Below are 23,356 nucleotides of genomic sequence, written 5' to 3'. Positions count from 1 at the left end.
ACTTCACATTTATTTTTCATTGTTAATAAGTTTTAATCTGGGGATCTTGGAATTTGGAGTTGGTGGTTGGAGGTACCAGGGAAGTACCACACATTCTAGGTTTATTTGACCTCTGTCAGGTTAGTGTAAAGAGTAGATGTGAAAGAAAAACATTAGATTTCTTTTCTTGTTTTCTTCTAAACTACAGATGATGGACAATCTTCTCTGCCATTTTTGTTAGACAGTTCAGTTACTCTCAATAGTTTATGGGAGATGTTCTCAGCTGTCATTTGGTGGGAGAGGCCGGCATCATGTTACCACTCCATTTATCTCTCTTAGGGACCTAGCAGGTGTTTGAGGACAATGACTGGCTCATCAATTCACATGGAGTATTTGCAATCCTATATATCCCTCATGTTGTTTGTAGGGCCTGATTCTCATCCAAATATGTATGTATGTATATATGTATGTATTTTAATAATCAGCCCTGAAATGATATGCAAAATTTTTATGTACTATGCATATGTGCCATCTTTTTTTATTGGGGAGAAAGTTTCCATGGTTTGTATTTGATGTTCTATCCCCAATCTGTCTCTGTCTTCTTTTTTGTATTGCTTGAACCTTCAACTCCTGGTTCTTTTGCTTAGAAGATGACTTTGCCTCTTCATATAGAAGTGCAGTGAGCTCCTTATTTTATAAGTGAAGGAAGAGAACATTTCCTTCACTTCAGCATATTGTAGAAATAGTGAGCTGAATTTTTCCTATTTCCCTGGAATTGGTGACTAGGGTCCAAAGATGAGGACAAAGAAGCACTAAGTATCACACATTCTGGACAGTTGCTAAAAATTAGGATCAGATGCTCCTTCCAGGGCTTACAAAGAGGTAGGAGAACTGGCCCTGGTACCTCCAACCACCAACCCCACCCATCCCTCATCACTCTACCTCATTCCAAGTCTATGTAAGATAAGATGACTCAAGGGAGGGAGTCATGAGGCTAACAGGGAGTCCTTTCCACCCCAAACCAAGCAATAGGATATCAAAGAGTCTGCTTGAAAAAGAAACTAATTTCTCATTCTCTCGGTAGACAGTCTGTTTGGTCAGTGAACTTGGTCAGCTCTGCATTTATCCGGGAAGAGAAAGAGCAATTAGAGAGGGGTGGAAGGACAGAGGGGTGGTAGCAGTGGAATAGCCTTGTATTCTTCCGGTTTGGCTTAGTAAAGACACAAGTTTCTTGTGGTCAAATGGACACTGAGAAAGGTTGATGGGCTTGAGCCATGTTGCTTGTAGTCTATCCAAGAGGATGCCTACTGGACAGAAGTAGGGGATTAAAGATGACTTAGAGCAGGGTGGTCTACATTAGGGTTCAACTCAGTGGAGAGCCTCATGGGACTTTCTAAAGAACCCACAAAAGTGCCCCGTAAGAGATCTGGCATTTGACAACTGCCAGACAGACAGTAGGCTGGAATGGCCTGTCAGTCACAATGGTTCTTGATAACTAACTACCTTGTTAAATGAAGAGACATTTATCTTGTTCCTCTCTGCTCTTCCCCTGGTTCCCAGCCTCTGAAGAGCTAGAAGCCTTCTAGAGTAGGGGTCCCCAACCCTTGAGGTGTGGACCAATACCGGTCTGTGTCCTGTAGGGAACCGGGCCACACAGCAGGAGGTGAAGAGCAGGAGGTGAATGGCGGGCAAGCCAGTGAAGCTTCATTTGTATTTGCAGCTGCTCCCCAGCACCATCATCACCTCGGCTCCACCTCAGATCATCAGGCATTAGATTCTCATAGGAGCACAGGTCAAGGATGCCAAAAAGGTTGGGAACCTCCTAGAGAACTGGAAGAGGAGGAGCCATAGAAGGGACCATATACTTCCCACTTTAGGTTCCTTGAGCCATGGCTCAGGCTTGGGGTAAAAGAGGGGAAGAGATGAGTTCTTCACTGGACCTGAGATCGGAGTTTTACATTATTTAGATTGGATTGAGTTTTTACGTAACCAAAAGGGAACAGAGAGTTACGGAATCTGTTCATGCCATTGTGAAGACTGAGAAGGAGACATTTGTCATGGCACAGATGAAGAAGACTGTGATCGGGTAGGAGGTTATGTTTATCCCCAGCTGAGTTCAATGGTCAACAGGTAAGTTAAATTTGTCTATCACTAAACCCATCCTTAAAAGTGCTAAGGGCAGGGGGCACCTGATTCTGGGACCACCACTGCTATGTCATCTGTAGCAGCTGGGTGGCTTTTCTGTTTTATGCTTAAACTTTTGTTTGGAGGAAAGGATTTGCTGCTAAAAATAACAGTTTGAAAAACATGGCTCCCATGGGGAACCATTTAAGGATTTTAAACAGGGAAGTGATATAATTAGGTTTTTGTTTCAAAAGGCCACTTTGGCATCTGAACACGTTGTGGAGGGTGGATTGGAGGGATGTGAGACTGGAGGCCCAGAGATCTGTTACAGACTGTTGAAACAGTCCAAAGGAAAAATTGTAAAAACTGGCAACTCTGGGCTCCATCCCAGAGTGGTGAAATCCACTTTGGGTGGAGCAGGGGCTCACGGTTTGTAAATCCCCACCCAGCTCCTTCTCACATTTACATTTTCTGCCTGGTCTTTGCCTCTGTGACCCCTGCCTTAGAGGAATCTTTTACTCTTGCCTCTTTATCCTGTAGATCTGGTGTGCCACCAAACCCTGTTGTTTCTTCCTTCAAATTATCTAATATTTGTTTCTCTCCATTACTATTCCAACGCCCTAGACCAGGCACTTAGCATTTCATGCTTGGATTTTTCCAGGAGCCTCTTACCTGGTCTTCCCGCTTTCGGTCTGTCTGCCAACCAACCCTACATTGCCATGACTGACTACTCTGTTTTTCATGACACTGCTGCCATGAAAAAGAGTATAGTTTTATCAAATCTTGCTTCAGATTTCGCCTTCTCTTCCAGTTTTGGCTTCTCTAGAAACTTCTAAGGAGAGCGAAAAATTGAAATAGCGATGAATACATTTCAGTTCTCTAGAAGCCATAGTGATTATGCTTCCTTTGCTTCTTTTTATGTGAGATACTTGTAAATTGAGCAGGACTTAAAAGGTGAGGGAACACGTGCCACTTTTTCTCAGGGAAAGATTTTGTGAAGAAAGAATTTTGAGTGGAATGGAGAAGGAAATATGACAGAGACTATCGCATTTTAGACTTTATGCTATCAGATGCTCCTAAGGGGTGGTGAGTAATTTAATTACTGGGGTTGGTAATAATGGTGAAGAGTGGTGATAGGAACATAGAGAAGCAGTATATATACCTGGGAAAACAAGCCAAATGTGCAAGAGCCACAGAAGACACTGGGACCTTCTTGGAAACTCACAGAGATGCTGGTTCAGGCTTGAATGGAGCAGACAGGTGAAAAATGGGTTCACTTGGAACTTGAATCATCTTGAAGATAAATTCTGACAATTCCTAAATTCCTTCTTAGGAATCACTGGTTCTCTATCAAGGATTTTCTATGGAAAAACTACCACTAGTGTTTAGAACCACACGGTGTGCTGCTCTATGCAGGGAGAGGGAAGCTGGGGAGCGGGCCACGTATGCAATAACAGAGATTCGACATATTTTCAGGATTCTGTCTCTCACTTGAGCTAAAAGAAAAAATGCAGAATTTAAAGAAGTCTTTTTTCTTTGCCTTCAACATGTCTCACTATGTTTCTCTTTCTACAATGCCTCCTCCTCTCCCTTATTGAAATGCTGCATTTCAAATATGTCTTTTCTGCCTTGTTTTATCTTACTTTCCACGGCTGCTCTTGGCCTTCTACTGGGAGGTTCTCTCCGATCTGTCTTGTGTACAGGATTCAATCACATGTAATCAAAGCCTTGCTTTGCAAGTCAGGTTAGTCAAGCAGAGAGAAGACTGCAAGATATTTTGTTTCTCTGACATCTTACACAAGCAGAGGCATGGTCTGGTATGGAGCAAACCTAAGGGTCTAGAGTTAGCTGCAAAATCAGGTAAGTTATTCAACTGCTCACTGCTAAACTGGGATTCATTTTGGGGCATCAAGGCTTGCTGTGGAGATCAGCATGAGCCTGAATCTCGTGGAGGTCCCAGAACTCTGCAAGGGTCTTAAGGCTCCTTTGGTCTGAATGTGACTGGGTCAGAATTTCTTTTTCACTAAGGAACAGGGCAGCTTGGAAACCACAGCAGACTCTGGCAGCTAGCTGATCTGATGCTCTGCAGTTTAGTTCTGGGTCAGAAATGAGGCATTTGGGCTGTTCTTGTCTCAGAAGAAATTATAGATTGTGTTTGCAAAGGACGCATTACCAAGCCTACAGAGAGAAAGTTGGATCCCAGCTTGGTGCTGCTCAGGCCAGCAGGATCTTTCAATTTCCCAGGCTTTGTATGAGTTGCAGTAGAGTCACCAAATACAGCCAAAATCTTATTGTCCACATCAGTGAGAGCAGTGATCTTAGATAATTGGAATATAGAGATAAGCAAAGTTCTCATTTATCTAAATTTTTCACACCCGCCAAATAAAAAAAAAAAATCAAAGCAAAAACCTTTCACTGCCTTCGGCACGTTAAGTGATTAACTTTTCTCTGCCTTTTCCTACTTTCTAGTATTAGTGGCCAGGTGGAAGGAAGAGAGAAGGGGAAGGATTCTTGAAATGACATATCCTGTACTTGACCTAGTTTAGGAGTCTGGGCAACAGGGGTGACTAGTCCTCATGTGGGTCTGCAGGTGTCCAGAGAAACTTGTCTGGGTCTTTGGTGGCCATTACCCTGTATGGATGGAACTCATGGTGAGAAGAACAGAATGTCTTTACAATCCTCACCTTAGAGATCAGGAAACCTGATTCTAGTCTCCGCTCTGCTATTATAAGCCAAACAGGGTTGAGGGAGAGGGGCGTGGGGTGGAAGCTATGTGACTTCCCAGTCTGGGAATCAGGTTCAATTATCTTTAAATGAGGGGATTGAACAATGTAGTTACAAGATTCCTCTTAGCCCTGAAATTCTGTGATTCTGACAGAGATTGTCATTTTGGATTTGTTTCTCTCATTAAGCTGTGTGTATTCGCTCAAAAAGTATTATTTGGTTGGCTCAGTCTAAAGTAAGAGCCATGTCTTTTTTTCAGGTTTCTTGTCACCTTTTTGACTATTCTATCCTTTTCCTTGCTCAGATTAGATGAAATTCCTTCTCACTACTAGTTCTGGGAGCTGGAACTAGAGTTACCATCCCACTGTGTTATGAAAGGAGCTGTCTTACATTTCTACTGGGCTTGGGGCAAGAGTCGTTGGAGGGCTTGCTTTCGGCCTCAGCAGCCCAGAGAATCCAATTGTGTGCTCGTCAAAAGTAAGAGCTGTATCATTCAGCTTTTTTTTTTTATTCACCCCTACAGCTTGTGTAAGGAAGCCAGTGTTCAATAAAGAAATAAACCCCAAAATAAAATAGCTCTGTCCTTAAATTTCCCCCCAAAACCACTAGATGTCGCCTTCATCTCAAAATTTTAACTACGACCCCTCCTCTCTCCTTGTACTCGTGCCCTCTTCCCTCCTACTCCGGCACTCTCTCACCTTTTTGGCACTGTGATTTCTGGAGGATTGGTTTGCAGGGGCAAACTGTAGTTCTTAGCAGGGGGAGGAGAATGGGTTTTTGTGCATCTCCTTTATGACAACTGAGAAAAACTCCCCAAGGTCCCATAGCACTCCATCCCAGCAACAATGGTATCATCTCTCACAAGCTGTTCAGGGGGATCAGATCAGCAATCCAGATATGGGGTATCTGGGATGAGCCTTCTAGGTTGGAAGCTTGGGAGTGGGGCGGAATCCAAGAGAGGTACAATGGATTTCCACTACTGGGAGAATGTTCTGCTTAGTCAGTTCATGAGCTTTTATCGGGTGCTAGCCTGTGCTGTGTGGGGAAGCAGAAGAGAAAAGAGGCTGTTCTGGGCTCCTGCCCTGGAGCAGATGGCGTGGCGGAACCTAGTGGGCTATGGGGGGCCTCTGAGGACATGGGAGGACACGGAGGGGGCATGGGGGCAGGAAGAGGGAGGTTGAAGCGTTGAGTCCTAAGGGAAAAAGAGATTCATGGGCTTTGTAAGGACTCAGGAAAAATCGATCATCTGCGCCCTTTGGTCCTGGAGGGGCCAATCTTCCAGCGAGCAAGCATCTCTTGCTGGTGAAGGAGTGAGAGGTTTCTGGCAATGAGAAAGGTGGTATAGTTTACTAGGTGGAGGACTAGTGAAGATTCCAAATATTTGGGGATTCCTGAATGCTTCCTGGAGACTGGAGTATTTTAGGTACTCAGTGGAATTAAGTGAGGGAACCCTAAGGGTGGGAAGAGAGGCCCTGGGTTGATAGGAAAGTGTGAGATGGGGAGAGAGCGGAGGAGTGGCTCAGGGGCTTGGGGGAGAAACGGATAGGCCCTTATGGTGAGGGGACGCCCGGAAACCTAGCCGGCCGGAGAGGCCTTGTGCGGGGCCCCCGTGTCGTCACCGGGTGGGTTTGAGACCTGGAAGGTCCCTGGGCACCCGGGTGGGGGGTGGCAGTAGACAGCAGGCGCCGGAGGGTGGGGCCGGGAGGGGGAAGAGGAGGGGCCGCGGGAGGGGGCGGGGCGGGGGCGGGCAGCCTGCCCGGGGAGTCACACTCCGCCGCCGCCGCCGGCGCAGCTAGCGGACAAGGGCCCGGCCGCGGCGACCTGACCTGGACGAGCGGCGCGCCCGGGGGCCCAGGAGGGGGGCGGGAGGAAGCGCCGGGCAGCGCCGGCCGCCGGGGCCCTGGAGGAGCGCAGCGGAGAGGAGCTAGGACACGGGCGGGGCCGCCGCAGCTCCGGATGGGACCAGCGCCCTGGGCCCGTTAGTCCAAGCAGGAGCTTCAGGAGAAGCCTTCACAGGGAGATTTACCCCTGCCTTTCCCTCCCCTCCGGCCCAGGCCTCGCTTCGCTCCCCGCCAGCCCATGGTCCCAGTCCTAACGCGGTGCGGGCCCCCTCCCACCTTACCCCTTGGCCCCCCTTTTCGCCGCTCGCTGCCCTCCGAGCCCCTTCAGCTCCGAAGTCCCCCAGGCCTTTTCTTTGTACCAGCCTCCCCCCAACCCCCACCCCATCCCAGCCTCGGATCCCCTTTGCCTTCTCAGCCTTAGGTTCATCAGCCTACTTCACCTCTCACTGTTCCCATCCCAGTCGCAGGCCCCCTTGGTCCCTCCCTCCTCCTGCCACCCTGCTCTTAGTCCTCTGTCCTTACCCTAGGCGGGCCGCCCCACTCCTTACCCATCCCCTGGTCTTCCTCCCATCTCTTCCTCCTGTCCCGCCCCACCACTTTGGTATCTCAACCTACCTAGCTTATCTTCACTAAATCTTCCTGACTGATTTCCCCAGGTTCCAGGCTGGGTGGTGCTTGTGCCTCCCCAGTAGGCCACAGTGGCCCCAGGTTCTGGGGGTGGTGGGGCTGCTGCTTTCTCCCCATGGCACTGCCATCACTCCTGCTGGTGGTGGCAGCCCTGGCAGGTGGGGTGCGTCCTCCTTTGGCGCGGAACCTGACGCTGGCGGTAGTGCTGCCAGAACACAACCTGAGCTATGCCTGGGCCTGGCCACGGGTAGGTCCTGCTGTGGCACTAGCTGTGGAGGCACTGGGCCGGGCACTGCCCGTGGACCTGCGGTTTGTCAGCTCTGAACTAGATGGCGCCTGCTCTGAGTACCTGGCACCGCTGCGCGCTGTGGACCTCAAGCTGTACCATGACCCTGACCTTCTGTTGGGCCCTGGTTGTGTGTACCCCGCTGCCTCTGTGGCCCGCTTTGCCTCTCATTGGCACCTTCCCCTGCTGACTGCGGGTGCTGTGGCCTCTGGTTTTGCGGCTAAGAATGAGCATTATCGAACCCTGGTGCGCACTGGTCCCTCTGCTCCCAAGCTGGGTGAGTTTGTAGTGACATTACACGGGCACTTCAATTGGACTGCCCGTGCTGCCTTGCTGTATCTGGATGCTCGCACAGATGACCGGCCTCACTACTTCACCATCGAGGGCGTCTTTGAGGCCCTGCAGGGCAGCAACCTCAGTGTGCAGCACCAGGTGTATGCCCGTGAGCCAGGGGGCCCTGAGCAGGCCACCCACTTCATCCGGTCCAACGGGCGCAGTGAGTGTGGCCTGGGCTGTTTTAGGGTCAGGGGAGGAGGGTCGCTGTATCCCTGGACTTCAATGCTGGGAAACTAGATGGGGACAGGCATTGAAGAGTGTAAGTGGTGGTTGGGATCAAACAGCACATGTGGACAGATCACCTGTGAGAGGGCCAAGGCATTATGTTAGGGGAGCTTGCGGACAGCAGAGGCAGGTGTAAACAAGGAATGCGATAGCATGAGGGGTGAAGCATGTGTCAAGGGAGGATGTGGGAGTGGGAGATTGAATTTGGGGAGCCATATGAGTGCCCTAGAGTGGTGAATGCGGTCAATGGCCACTCTAAAATGTATGACTATCTGTGAAAGGGGACTTCTCAGATGGGGCACCAGGACCTCTTAAAGTGTGGGTCTATATATAATAAATCACTAAAATAGTGATGACTGTATATGTGGGGTTTGGGGTTCAGCAGGTGGGGTTGGGAGAGACAGGTAAAGCTTACACTGAGAGAAATTCTGAGCAGCCGGTGCTTTTGAGCATAGGGAAAGGCAGGGCAGAGTGGGGGAGTGAGGAGGGCTAGGTGGGGAGCAGCAGGCAGGGCTCTGAGAAAAGGAGGGGCTTCAGGCTGATAGCTCCCTTCCTCTGGGGTCTGGCCAGGCTCTGACCTCTGCCAGATGGTCCATATGGCCCCAGGGTACTTATGACATAGACTCCAAGGAGGGAGGGATGGGGAACATCTGTTGGGTAGTGGATAGGTTAAGTCACTCTCTTTCTTGCTAAAGAGGGAAATGCAGATGGTTTCAGAGAGGGGGCTGTGTGGGGACCTGGGTATGTTCTCAGGGTGCCCCTCTGTTGTATACCTGTTCCCAGTTGTATATATCTGTGGCCCTCTGGAGATGCTGCATGAGATCCTGCTGCAGGCCCAGAGGGAGAACCTGACCAATGGGGATTATGTCTTCTTTTACCTGGATGTCTTTGGGGAGAGTCTCCGTGCAGGCCCCACGCGCTCTACAGGCCGGCCCTGGCAGGACAATCGCACCTGGGAACAGGCTCAGGCCCTCAGAGAGGCCTTTCAGGTATCATCTGAGCCCATATGGAAGGGGGCGTGGGAAGAGGAGCATCTTTGGAGATTCTCTGTCTCTCACAAGACCCCGCAGAAACCCTGAGAACAAGACAGGAATTGTGAACTTCAGGAGTGAAATGAACAGAGGCTTTTTGAGTCTCATATCATTTTTCCTTACTTCCCCACATTTGTGATTTTCTCAGTGTGTCTGCCGAGCAAGGCTACCTCCCAAGATCCTGGATCACTCACTTTCCTAAGCGCCAGTAGTAGACTATAGTGTCGGGGAGAAAAGTTCAGGAAAATATCTGGTCCCAGCCCATGGGAGAGCTTCCACCCTTTCTGGAAAAGCGAGGCATAATGTGGTACAATTTGATACAAGTGTGAGAAAGGATATGATTATGTGTCCTGGAACAGACGCTATGAACTTTAGTGTTTCAGAGGAGGGAGAGTCATTGTGGCTGGGATTAGGGAAGGCTTCTATAAAGGAATTAAGACTCTATTGTGACTTGAAAGATATCATATTCCTAGTCAGAGTGTGAGAGAGAGGTTCACGCAGTTTGAACAAAGAGAAGAAGATAGGAATGGGCATGTTTGAGGGACCAAGAAGTTAGTGACCTAACAAGAAAGAAGGGTTCACCTGAAGCAGATCATAGGAAATAATGTTGCAAGGTATAATTAGATCGTGGAGAGCTCTGAATCTAAGAGTGAGGCACTTAGACTTAAATGTGGGATCCTTGAGATTTTTTTGTGAAGAGAAATATAATGACAATTCAGGTTGGATGGGAAGAGGTGGTGCCTAGAGGCAATGAGACCACCTACAATGGAGTGAGATGAAATGGGCTTGAATTCAAGTGGTGATAGCAGGAGTGGAAGGAAATGTATTTGAGAAACAATGTGTAGGGAACATAGATGACTCTGTTCATGTCACTGCTTTGCTCAAAACTGTCAGTGAGTTATTTTCTACAGAATAAAAGTCCTGACTCCTTAACATGGCATTTAAGACCTTCTACAGTCTGTTCTCAACCCACTTTTTCATGTGCCCTTCATGCATGAATGCTCCAGCCCCTGACCCCAGGCCTCCCTGCACCCCACCTCGCCTTTGTGCTGTTTGATCCTTTGTCTGGAATTCTCTTCTTTCCCTCACTCTGAATCACTGCTTCTCAAAATCATACCCATGAATTGTTCCCTGATCCTCCCACGAATTTTTCACTAACTTATATACATGAGTGTTTCTTATTTATCCATATGCCTCCTTTTCCCAAAAAGGACTTGAGGTGGTGTATGAAATCACCTTCAGATCCTTTCATCCCTAAGATTCTTTGACCCTAAGTAGTTGTGTACAAGGGCTGGACTTGGGTGAGTAAGGTTTCATGTGGCTGTGATTATATATGTGATTGTGATTGACCAGTATGTGTCTGACTATGAATGGCATTATCTGTTGTATGCTGAAGTATGTCTGTGACTGTTACACTTGAACATGGACATTGGCAAACAGGTTTTGTTACGCTCTAGCTTTTACCTAAAACAACTATCTCACCTTTGTCCGTCTGGATAATGCTTATGTATTCTTCAAGACTCAGACCAGTTACTTTCCCTCCTAGGAAACTGAATTCCCAAATTGGACTGAGTTTCCCCTTGTGCTTAATTCCATCTGCTATAGAACTTACACGTTATTCAGTTAGCGTTTGATTCATTTGAAGACAGACTCAGTCTATTAGTGTTTATTTGAGCACCTATTATGTACTAGTCACTGTGCTAGGTACCAGTGACATATAGTGGCGAACGTAAAAGCTGTAGGCCCTGCCTTTTTGGAGCTTACATTTAGTAGGATAGACATGAAACAAATAAGCAAACAAATACAAACGGAACAAATTGTGATGTGTGACTTAAAAAAAAAAAAGGGTAGAGTGGTAAGAAAATACCGAGGGGATTGCACTTGAGCTAGTATGGTTTGGGAAGTTCTCAATGACTCTTCCGGATGGGAGGACTCCATATGTATTCTTTTTGTGGAAGGAACACCTCTCTTTCTAGTGTGAGAATTCCTACCAGCCAACGGAGCCCCACCACTTAGGGTAGGGGGCGGAGGGTTCTAGTCAGCTAACAGTCAGTTACATAAATTAACTCTCAGTTCTCCCACTTACTGTAGGCATTAACTCGGACAGGAAAAGAAAGGGAGAATTTGCTACAATATGACAGAAAGGGAAGCAGGCAGTCAAGAATATGCTGAGAAGACCAAGACTTTGGGGCAGGGTGGGGTGAGGGGGTGATGAGGGGTTGGTTCTCTGGCAAGGCTGTGCTCATCCTTGCCCAATGCTGAAGCAGGGCAAAGGTGAGGGAAGTTGGGTGGTCAGTTCCAGCCAAGGATGAAAGAGCAGAGTGAGTACCCTACCCCAGAGATACCTGGCCCACTGGGGTCCCAGACCAGGCCAGTCTGGAAAAGGTGGCAGTAGAGGTGAGGTCCTTAATACATATGTTGGAAGCTTTTCCAGGAGGGTGTCGTGCTCAAGGAAAAGGTCTCAGCTCATTTTGGGTAGCTAGCTGCTCGAGAGCAGGAGTCATGCTCATCTCTGTATTCCATGTGCCAAGTACAAATTTGTTGAATTGAATTAAGGGGTGTATACTGGAGAGAGGGAGAAGAGGCCTAGGAATTCATTTAGACAGGAGTAGAGCTGGCAGGTACTATAAACCAAGATGGTCAACCAAGATACGGGGAATAAACACATATAGGGGAACTAAATAAGCAAATGACCCGGCTCTAAGGATCCAGAGGCCCAGGCTGAGCATTTGAGGACTACAGGGTCAGAAACCCAGGTAGAGGTCACAACCTAGGTAATCAGCATGAGATGGGTTACAGAAGGGGGACACTGACAGCCAGATGGAAATAAACGCTTAATTAAGGGCTGCGTGTAAGACTGAACCTTTTCTGGAGACAATTCTTTGTCATTTTACTCCACAGTTGACAGTGCCTCCTCTTGCCGCAGAGCAGATCTCAGTGTGTGGGTGGGCCCACAGGCAGAGGCGGGCTCTGGCACCTACTGCCGAGCCCATTTTGGGCAGCCTTTGCTTTTTTTTTTCTTTTCACCTGGGGTCCACTGTGAAATGGGACACAATTATTTACCTTCTCTGTCTTGCCTCAAGCCCCCGAGCAAGCACAGAAACTCTCTGGAGGTTCTTTTTCTTTTTAGTAGCTAGTAACCACAGCAAAACAGAGTCTAGCATAGCATTTTAAAAAGTGTGGTCTTGGAATCCTGGGGGCCCTTGAAATCCTTTTCGGGGACCACAAAGTCAAAACTATTTTTAAAATTATACTAAGGTGTTATTTGCCTCTGTCACTCTCATTCTTCCACAATTGTGCAGTGGAGTTTTCCAGAGGCTACGTGACATGTGATGATGTCATCACTCTGGCAGCTATGGAGGGTGTGCTTATGCTTTAAAAAATTGTCAGTTTTAATTCATAATGTGGTAAATATTATAGATATAATCCAAGTAAACAAAAGCTCTCTGGGGTCCTCAAAAACTTTTAGTAGTGTAAAGGGATCATGAGACCAAGCAGTTTTGAGAACTGCTAGTCTAACAGACAAACCCAGAGAATTACTACGTGTTTAAAAAGCGTTAAAAACCTACCATCGGCCTTTGTATTAAAACATAAATTGTGTTAAACCTGATCTTTTCCAGCTCTTTTACTGACTTTTACATTGTTTGTCAACAATATCCTACCCTTCTGTTTTTCTTTTATTCTTGGAACAGGTGTTAACTGAATGAACTCTTCCACCCCCCTCCTCAGTCCTGCTCTCCTTTTTAATTTTGCCTGAGAGCAGTAGAGTACTAGAAGTGTGTGATCAAGCATCCAAACGCTCCCGTAAGAATAATTATATCATAAAGCAAACAATGAAAAGTCTAATACAATCAATATATATTGGAAACTGACTTCATTATTTCCTACCTGGAATGAATTGATACATATTAGAGCATATGTGATATTACCCAGTGTCTCTACATAGGCTTTCTGTGACAGGAATGAACAAAACTAGTAAAAATGATGAGATTTTAATGCATCACTTCACAAAGTCTCATTTCACAAAACACATTGATCTGAAGTCTTTCTCTGAAGTTGTGGTGCCAGTTTCCTATCCAAGGTAGAGGCTGGTCTTAATAATTGTGCTGGCCAGGGGTGGAGGTGGAGGCTAGTATGCCCATCAGTTAAGGGGAAGTGTGTCAGGCCAGTGGGAGCCAGGCAGACAACTCAGTGAGACTTATGGCCAGTGAGATGTGTGCATAGCTGAGACCAAATGTGTCATTGGCTTATCTATGAAATGTGTGTGGGTGTGTGACTGTGTTTTCTTTGTGACACATGTCTATTACTTAGTGATGTGTAGGACCGACCATGCTAGTATACAGACAGTGCTGCTTATGGTAGGTATTCCACACAGGTTATGAATGGGCTCACAGCTTTTCACAGATGGAATCACTGTCTCAAAGTAGTTCCCCCAGTTGTCATAGGACGTGAAATCTCTTTGATTCACTGGGTGGAGTCACTGTGTTCAAGTCCCAAATGGAAATGTAAACATTTTACTGATAACATTAACAGTAATTAACACTTCAGAGAGAAGCTGTTGATCAGCGAATGGTGCCCTTAATAGTGAATAGGTACCCAGAAAGGATGGGACAGACGAGCTGTGAGTGCAGTGGCAGCCTTGGTGGAGGCCTAGGTGGAGGTAGGGACTTCAGGAAGATGAGGGGCAGGGTTTGGGGGATGGAGTTGACTTTATCCATTTCCCATGCTCTACCATCCCAGAACTATCCTTTCTACCTTTCATTGAGGCGTGCCACTCCCTCTCCCCAGATGTATTAAACTTACACCACACGTACCCCATTGCCCCTCACATAGGCACATACATAGAGTTTAGTATCTCAGCCTTCAGACTCACTCATGTATATTTTATATCCTGTGTATTTCACCAGGTTTCCTTGTCCTGCTTCCTCTCTTCCTTTAATGCCCATCTTGAATCCCGTTCACTCTTCCTCATGTGCTCTTGGTGCAGACAGTTTTGGTCATCACATATCGTGAACCCCCAAATCCTGAGTATCAGGAATTCCAGAATCGTTTGCTGATAAGAGCCCGGGAAGATTTTGGTGTGGAGCTGACCCCCTCCTTGGTAAGTAGATCTCTCTTTCATGAGAATCAGGCTGGGCTTTGAGGAAAGGCTCATCTCCCTAACTCAGGATTGAGCCTTGGCTGTGGAGCCAGCCCTACTTTGGGGGTGTCCACTTCCATCCAGGATTTTTCCTTCTGCCCTAGTGTCCAATGAGGTAGGGATGGCACCTTAGGAATGAGAGGAGGGAAGAAAGCAAACCAGAAGAGAGAACAGGTAGAAGGAGACCCCAGTGATGGGCAAGGGGGCCGGGGAAGGAGGCCTGGCAGGACCTTTGGAGAGCACTGCTGAAGTTACTGCCCCCAGATGAACCTCATCGCTGGCTGTTTCTACGATGGGATCCTGCTTTATGCCGAAGTCTTGAACGAGACAATACAGGAAGGAGGCACCCGGGAAGATGGACTTCGAATTGTGGAAAAGATGCAGGGACGAAGATACCATGGTAATAAAGAGGGTCAGATGAAGGCCAGAGGGCTGCTATCAGGCTCAAGAGTGGAGTGGGCAGAAGAAAGTACAGATACCGGGGGCAGGGGGAGAGTTAGTAGGGGTCAGAAAACATGGAAGAAGTGGAAACATACTAAGAGCGGGTGCAGGGATGGACTTTGAAGTAATTGGAAGGACTGGGGGACAGGATAGGGGTGTAGGGTGGATCTCAAAGGAAGGGCTACTTTTTTTTTCATTGTCATCTTAGGTGTAACTGGATTGGTTGTTATGGACAAGAACAATGATCGGGAGACTGATTTTGTCCTGTGGGCCATGGGAGACCTGGATTCTGGGGACTTTCAGGTGATGGGAGAGGAGGCAGGGAGGAGAGTGTGGGCCTTACAGGTTCAGCTTTCAGGGGTTCAACAGGGGCAGAATCAAAGGTACTAGAGGCAGGGACTTATTTTCTCTGCTGGAGTGGTATCCTGGGTGGGTGGGTGAGTGAGAGGGAGGTTGGGGAGAAAAGTAGCCGAATAACGGGGTCTGAGGGAGGAGGCTGGTGGGAGCAGGCCCATGGGCCCAGTTCTCTCCTTCCTCACAGCCTGCAGCCCACTACTCAGGAGCCGAGAAGCAGATTTGGTGGACAGGACGGCCAATCCCCTGGGTGAAGGGGGCGCCCCCCTTGGATAACCCCCCCTGTGCCTTTGACTTGGACGACCCATCCTGTGATAAAAGTGGGTGTGTGCAGGGACTGGGAGCAATCCTTCCTCCCTTTTCTTTGCATTCTTCTACTGCCCCTCACTCGTTCCCCATCTTAGCTCTCTTTTTACCTCTACTTTTATACTCCCTTCCTTCTTCTCTTCAAGAAATCGACCTATTCCCTGCGCCCTGAGCATCGTCCCCTTCCCCATTCTTACAACTCAACACAGTCTTTCTCAGGGTCCCCCTCTCCCCTTCAGCTCCACTTTCAACTCTGGCAATTGTGGCACTGGGCACAGGAATCACCTTCATCATGTTTGGTGTTTCCAGCTTTCTCATTTTCCGGTGAGTTTTGGGCTTCCCGCTAACCCTCCGCATTGCCGCACGGCCTTCTGGCTGAAGCCAGGTGGTCCCTAGAACACAGGGTGGGGGTAGCAGGGCTCTTAATTTGGTGGTTGTCTCTTTAACTTAATATCCTCCTCTCTGGCCTTTCTCATTAGTTGTCGTTTAGCCTTGATGTTGTTTTCCCACTTTTGGTTCGGTACTGGGTATACTAATTAGTGATTTTGAGTGGGGTCTTAACAAGAGCAAAGGTCAATTTTCCATGGATGCTACCACTTTAAGAAATAACTTTGACCTTCAGCTTGTGTTGTTAAATGAGCACAGGGCCTGTAATGCAGCCTTTTCTCTCAGTCCTGTCTCTTGTGTATAACAGTTGCAGCTCAGGAGCTGCAGGGAAGGCAGCTGCCGGGAAGGGCCTGCAACCCCGCTGTTGGCTTATGGGGTGGTAGGATTGGGCTTGCCAGTCAACTGAGGTGTGCAGTCCTTACAGAAAACTGATGCTGGAGAAGGAGCTGGCTAGCATGTTGTGGCGCATTCGCTGGGAAGAGCTGCAATTTGGCAATTCAGAGCGATATCATAAAGGTGCAGGCAGTCGTCTCACACTGTCACTGGTGAGCCCTTGTCTCAGCTGTCCCTCTGCTTCCCTCTGAGTTCCTGTCCTTTCCTACCCTGGACCTTTCCCAGCACATTGGCCTGTAATGATAGCCCCTGCACCACCACCATCATCTAATGTTCCTTTCATCCTTCCGCCTCCATGTTGCCCTTGGCCCCAGCGGGGATCCAGTTACGGCTCGCTCATGACAGCCCATGGGAAATACCAGATCTTTGCCAACACCGGTCATTTCAAGGTGAACAGTCATCCGCTTGTTCTGGTCCCCACCATTTCATCCTGTCTCATCCCCATCTGTCACCTCTTCCCGTGAAACTCTGCCCCTCATAACCCTCCTCTCTATGTCCAGCTGAGCTCCTGGATGCTCCCATGGTTCTCCAGGATCCCTAGCACCCAGAAAATCCCTCTGATATTAATTTTCCTTTTCCCCTTTCACTCCCACCATCAGGGAAATGTTGTTGCAATCAAACATGTCAATAAGAAGCGCATTGAGCTGACCCGGCAGGTTCTGTTTGAACTCAAACATGTAAGTAGTGGCTGGCATTTGCGTTCAGGGTGAGGGAAAAATAAGGAAAGGGAAGAGTAAAGGGGAAGACTGTGGAATAGTAAAATTGGCTAGGAGAGCACGGGGTTAATTTATAAGTGGCTTTAAATTGTAGGTACAATTAAGAGAAAGGTCTCATGTAATGGTAGATTTCTGTAGCTGATTTTTAGCCTTTTCAATTCTCTTCTCCCCACCCCCTCCCCTTGCTTTCTTTGCTAGATGAGAGATGTTCAGTTCAACCATCTCACCCGCTTCATTGGTGCTTGCATAGACCCTCCCAACATTTGCATCGTCACTGAATATTGTCCTCGTGGGAGTTTACAGGTGATGGAGAGGTGGAGATTATAGGGGTGGGGGAGATAGGCCCAAAGTTACATCAACTCTATGCAGGTACAAGCTAGTGGATCTAGGATAATCGCATAATCTATTCCATGTCACTTGCCAGGATATTCTGGAAAATGACAGCATCAACTTGGACTGGATGTTTCGTTATTCACTCATTAATGACCTTGTTAAGGTGAGTTTTCTCTGCTTCCCCTTAGGAGTTCATCCACTTTAAAATGCCTTCATTTTTCTCTCTTTGCTTATAATTTCCCTTTCTAGTCCTCTAAAAGTCCAATTCTCTCTATTTTCCCTTATTCCTATGGTTGAGTAATAAAGAGTAAACAAAAAGTCTAGGGTTTTTAATTGGGGGAAATGAGTTTTATCTGCCACAAAGAGTCCTTTACTTGTAGAGAATTTCTGTCTTCCTGCCCTAGATATCTCACATCTCTTTACATACTCTCTCTCGCTCTCTCTCTCTCTCCCCCTCCCTCCCTTCCTCCCTCTCCACCCTCCAAAAGCTTATATTAAAATATTTTTGGTTTTCATACAGGGAAAAGATGACTGTCTCCAAACATATTTATCTCTTGTTTTTTTCTCATCATTTACTCTCTGACCAATATTTAGCATATATGCTCTTTTGTTCAGAAAACAAATTTAAAAAATAACACTGGTAATAAATAACAAAGAGAAACCAAGGAAAATTATACTAAACCTTTGATATCTTCTGATATACTAGGTTTCAGCTATTTTCAGGTGACCCAGACAGAGGTCCATGGATCTGTGGAAGTATACATTTGAATCTTGCATGGAGCAGACAGATATTTAGAAGCAAGTCCCATAGTCAGTGAGCTAGCCTAGTGGATCACCCATGTTCTATCTGAAGCTAGCTTTGGTTAGTCTGCTTAATTATCAGTAGGTTATTTTAAAAATGGTTTTTGTTGTTGTTGTTGCTAAAGTTTTCCATCAAATGACAGATAAAATATTGAGTAAAGTTGATGTGGTGCCCAACCAGAAGTGTGATGATAAATACAAGAAAACATGACTCTTAGAACAGTGATTTGATGGAAAAGTGATTTAGAACAAAGCTAGAAGCCTAATCATTTCTGTATTCACAGACTTGGAGATTCCCAAAGGTTTTGGGAAGAGTTCACAGAGACTAGAGTTATAAATTGTTTAGGTCCAGAGCTAAACACACAGATGTGTTTTGGTTAGCACACAGAACACTGTATCCTTTTCTGCTCCATCTAAACTAACTTGGGTGGGTCCTGGGAAGCACCACTCACCCCTCATAGGCAAAGTTTCCCTCCTCTCTGGCCCCTGGGGCCAGAAGTTCAGTTTTCTAATTTACTATTTTCTGTACTTTCTCTCTGGCTCAGCATACCCTCTGACAGATTGCATTCCTCCTCCATCCTGCCCTGCTTACCTACACCTGGTTATATGTTAAAATTTACAACTGGTTAGTCTTCCTTGATGAATTTAGGTACACTTAATACTTTGGTCTCAAGCTATGTTTTCCTAAGTAGTGGCCATGCATTTGTGTCATATTCTTAGAGTTCACCTTCATAGTTAAGTTACTTTCACTACTCAGAAGAATGACTACCTTTTCCAGGGTAATAACTGAGAGCTCCCCTTGTCCCTCCTCTGAAGCATTTCTCCTGTCCCTGGTGCCTGGGTGCCAATAAACTGCTTATGGTACCAGGAAGGGGTGGCTCTCCTATTCTTGGGTATAAACTGTTCAGAAGATGTGCCTTCCACAATTAGCTTCATATTTTAGACAACTAGCTAATGCCCGCCTCATGGAGAGGAGGTATTCTAAACCAGAAACAGTCCAATCCCATGACTTGATCTGTATCTCGCAGGGCATGGCCTTTCTCCATAACAGCATTATTGCATCCCATGGGAGTCTCAAGTCCTCCAACTGTGTGGTGGATAGTCGTTTTGTGCTCAAAATCACAGACTATGGCCTGGCCAGCTTCCGATCAACTGCTGAACCTGATGACAGTCACGCCCTCTATGCCAGTGAGGCCTTCCTTCACAGCCCACTCTTATATTACTCCCCGGCCCTGATCATTTCCACTTAGGGAGGGTGGGAGAGGGAGATGGAGTGACAGTAATTGGTGAGCATTAACCCAGGTGGGCTTGGGAATACTCTTTTTGAGGACTTGTCTAGCCTATTCCCTTTTTTCAGAGAAGCTGTGGACTGCCCCAGAACTGCTCAGTGGGAACCCCTTGCCAACCACAGGCATGCAGAAAGCGGATATCTATAGCTTTGGGATCATCTTACAGGAGATAGCACTTCGCAGTGGTCCTTTCTACTTGGAGGGCCTGGACCTCAGCCCCAAAGGTAAGAATCAATCTACTACTCACAGCCTTCTCTACCTGAGGGGCCCTGTCCTTCATCCAAACCTTTTGTCACTCTCAGAGATTGTCCAGAAGGTCAGAAATGGTCAGCGGCCATATTTCCGGCCCAGCATTGACCGGACCCAACTGAATGAAGAGTTAGTTTTGCTAATGGAACGATGTTGGGCCCAGGATGCAGCGGAACGGCCAGACTTTGGACAGATTAAGGGCTTCATTCGCCGCTTTAACAAGTGAGAGGGCACTGTGGGGCAGGGGCTTCCTGGGGATAGAGCCTCATCAGGTTTAGTGGATGAGATGGGACTGGTTGGGGCCAAGAGAGGGTGGGTTGGGTAGGAAGTCCTGGGAGTACTGAGAATCTGGGCACAGGTACCATATTCTGGCCTCTCCCCCTGTCCCCTAGGGAGGGTGGCACCAGCATACTGGACAACCTCCTGTTGCGTATGGAGCAGTATGCCAATAACCTGGAGAAGCTGGTGGAGGAACGCACACAGGCCTATCTGGAGGAGAAACGCAAGGCTGAGGCTCTGCTCTACCAAATTCTACCCCAGTGAGACTTTTTTCCCCTTCCTGAATTTGCCTTTGATATTCTGCTCTGTTGGATCCTGACTCATCAGTGTTCTGAGAACTCACCTCCTAACTCTTAGAATCCTGCTTTGTTATGTCTGGCCACAGTGAGCCTTTTTGGCTTGGCCGTTTTCATCCTGTCTCCAAATGAGCTGTGCTGCCTTCTTCTTAGGTTACTCCTCTACCATGCCTTTGCTCCAGGACGTGTATGTAGAACAATTCTACTTTGAGACATTTAGCTCCCACCTCCAGGGAGCACTCGTGCACCTTACCTTGTACTAGACTATAATGTCTTCCAAGCTACCTTACGTCTCCTCCACAGGCTTAGCTTTCATGTTAAGCCTGCTCTAGCATACATTCCTTTCCTCTCTCCCTTCCTATCCTTTCTCAGTTTGGCTCAAACTGCACTCTTGCTTTCTAGTTCAGTAGCAGAGCAGTTAAAACGGGGAGAGACTGTACAGGCCGAGGCCTTTGACAGTGTTACCATCTACTTCAGTGACATCGTTGGCTTCACAGCTTTGTCAGCAGAGAGCACTCCCATGCAGGTGAGAGCCCTGGGTGAGATTAGGGGGCAGGGTAGGGATCTGGGGGAGCTTCACTGGGGCATGGGGATCCTTGATAAGAAGAAAGATTGTTCTGGAGTTTCCATGTCTTGCTCTTGGGTTAAGAATTCTTAGAAAGTTGGACACAAGTCTCAGGGCCTCAACTTTCCCATCCATTAGGTGGTGACACTTCTTAATGACCTGTATACCTGCTTTGATGCCATAATTGACAACTTTGACGTCTACAAGGTGAGAGCTGGGGCTACCCTCCTACTAAGACCCCTTTAAAATCCAGTCTCCCTGAACCCCACATACCTTATCTGCTTCATGGTCAATTTTCCCTCCTGGGTCTCCAGCATCCTAGTATTAGAGTGCCCTTTGTAGACAAATGAGGCTCTGACACTCTGACCATATATTCCAATCTAATTTCATGTGACTCCTTAGGCTTCCCTAATCGGAACCATCACAAGATTTAACCCTTATATGCTACATTTTGCCTAGGGGTATAAATATAACCTATCCATCTATTTTTCTTCTCTCTATCCCCTCCAGACATGGAAGAATCATACAGAATGGTTTATTGGGGTGAGGGACAAGCTCTGTTGTAAAAGCTTTTTCTTGAAGTCATTGAATTGGCATGGGGTAGGCTTTATTGGGATTTAGAGTAAAAATTATTTGGATTTGACTATTGGCTTTGTGGCTAACTGTGTGGCCTCGGGCTACCTGAGCCTTAGGTGTTTTATCTGTAGTATAGAAATAATAAATTTATTGTGGAAAGTGCCTAACATTGTGCAGATAATAAATATTCACTCCTGTCCCTTCCCTTTGGTCTTATTCTACCATTTCTGTTATTACTGTAACAAAGACCTCCCTTAAAACCTTTACCCAGATTCGCTAGTTGTCTGTATTTTCCTTCATTTGATATATTGAAAAAAAAAATCTATATAAATTATTTTCCAAACCATTTCAGAGTAAGTTTCAAACATAGTGCCTCTTTATCCCTAAAGAGTTTAGTGTTTAATTCCTAAAAACAAGGACATTCTCTTACACAGCTTCAGTAGAGTTAACAAAGCCAAGTGCCTGCTTTCTTACCTTTGACAGTTTAGGGTGAGGCCCATTTCACTGGGCCTGCTTGACATCCTCACTAGCCTCTGTGCTCTTTAGGTCGGCCCTGTTTTCTTGTTTCTCATTTCGTGAGAGAAGAACCTATTTGTCTCTGTCTTCTTGCAGACAGGGTATCCATTCATTCAGCAGACGTTTACTAAATATTCACCAGGTGCTTAGGTCGGGCAGGAGGATTTAAAGACTTCCCTTGACTTCCCCTTTCCTCCAGATTCTCAGGACTGTGGCACCCATTTTTCTGGTCAATGTTCTGGCCTCTCAGGCTTTTGGGATGACTCATAGTGCTATCTAGCCTGTCTCCTGTTCTTCCCCATTCCAATTGTTACGGATAGAAGTGACCTTTTAATTTCCCCTCAATTAGGTAGAAACTATAGGAGATGCCTACATGGTGGTATCTGGTCTCCCAGGCCGAAATGGTCAACGCCACGCCCCGGAAATTGCTCGTATGGCCCTAGCATTACTGGATGCAGTTTCCTCTTTCCGCATTCGCCACCGACCCCATGACCAGCTGAGGCTACGTATAGGGGTACACACAGGTAAGGCTAACTCTCACTCCAGCCTTAGTATCCACTTTTCCCAGGTTCTTGCAACCCATTTCTTTTCATAGGGCCTGTCTGTGCTGGGGTCGTTGGCCTGAAGATGCCCCGCTATTGTCTTTTTGGAGACACGGTAAACACTGCTTCCCGAATGGAGTCTAATGGTCAAGGTGAGACATTAGCCTTCAATCTTGGCTTCAGTTTCAATCTGTGTTGCCCTTTTATTCTTTTCAGAGTTCCTCCAAATCTCTCAGTCTGAGACCACAGTTCCTGACTGCCCCATCCTTGGACATATTTAGGTTCTAGTGCATGAGCACTGGGAAGACTGAGAGCCTTTTGAGGGGTGGTGGTTGGGTAAAACTCTCTCAGACATCACCAGTTCTGTTGCCTTTTCTTTGATTCTTCTTTCCACCATCCCCTCATCTTATCCCAGCCCTGAAGATCCATGTCTCCTCTACCACCAAGGATGCCCTGGATGAGCTAGGATGCTTCCAGCTAGAGCTTCGGGGGGATGTGGAGATGAAGGTGATGGCAGGCCATGGGGAAGGGGTCATGGAAAGGGAGGATGTGATTTTGGGGATCATGGGGGAAGAGAGGGACATAGAAGAATCTGAATTATCTCCACTCCCCTGCTCCCAGGGAAAAGGAAAGATGCGAACTTACTGGCTCCTAGGAGAGCAGAAAGGATCTGCTGGACTTCTGTAAACCCCAATTCTTTCCAAGTCAGACAATCTCCTGCTGCTGGTACCTGGGTAGGCAGTGGCCACCATCTCTCCACACATCAAAAATGGACACTGTCATATGAGATGGAAACCAACGTGCACAAAAACCCTACCTTACATGGAAGTTGTTGCCCTTTGCAGCTCAGCCTTGTACATACACCTGCCCGTCTCTAGCCTGGTCCCCTTCTTCCCAACCTTCTGTAAATATCTGTATCTAAACCAGAATATTTTGGCCAAATATAAAACAACAAAAACATTATGATGTCATAGTGTGGGTTAAGGGCAACTCTGAGGAA

At 47.1% G+C, this 23,356-nt stretch overlaps 1 protein-coding gene across 5 annotated transcripts; it reads left to right on the top strand.

The window, feature by feature from the left end:
* Window positions 1–6,586: 6,586 nt before the first annotated feature.
* NPR2 (natriuretic peptide receptor 2) lies at window positions 6,587–23,319 on the top strand. 5 transcript variants are annotated; one of them, XM_016130280.2, is made up of 22 exons: window positions 6,587–8,077; window positions 8,926–9,131; window positions 14,161–14,274; window positions 14,578–14,713; window positions 14,963–15,057; window positions 15,296–15,428; window positions 15,654–15,738; window positions 16,226–16,346; window positions 16,509–16,583; window positions 16,794–16,871; window positions 17,109–17,213; window positions 17,335–17,406; window positions 19,073–19,232; window positions 19,402–19,557; window positions 19,636–19,804; window positions 19,975–20,121; window positions 20,560–20,683; window positions 20,861–20,929; window positions 22,164–22,338; window positions 22,410–22,508; window positions 22,772–22,863; window positions 22,978–23,319. In XM_016130280.2, exons 1-22 carry the CDS (start codon window positions 7,411–7,413, stop codon window positions 23,041–23,043), a joined length of 3,144 nt encoding a protein of 1,047 aa, XP_015985766.1. In that variant the 5' UTR covers window positions 6,587–7,410; the 3' UTR covers window positions 23,044–23,319. The 5 variants fall into 5 exon arrangements, with proteins under 5 accessions (XP_015985766.1, XP_015985765.1, XP_015985767.1 ...); XM_016130279.2 differs by having other exon boundaries at window positions 16,217–16,346; XM_036239379.1 differs by having other exon boundaries at window positions 6,615–7,858; window positions 16,217–16,346; window positions 22,978–23,316.
* Window positions 23,320–23,356: the final 37 nt, after the last annotated feature.

Source organism: Rousettus aegyptiacus, unplaced genomic scaffold (genome assembly GCF_014176215.1).
Source record: "Rousettus aegyptiacus isolate mRouAeg1 unplaced genomic scaffold, mRouAeg1.p scaffold_m13_p_3, whole genome shotgun sequence".
Lineage (NCBI taxonomy): Eukaryota > Metazoa > Chordata > Mammalia > Chiroptera > Pteropodidae > Rousettus > Rousettus aegyptiacus.
Note: the sequence above shows the minus strand (reverse complement) of the source record. Positions and strands in the feature narration are given on the sequence as shown.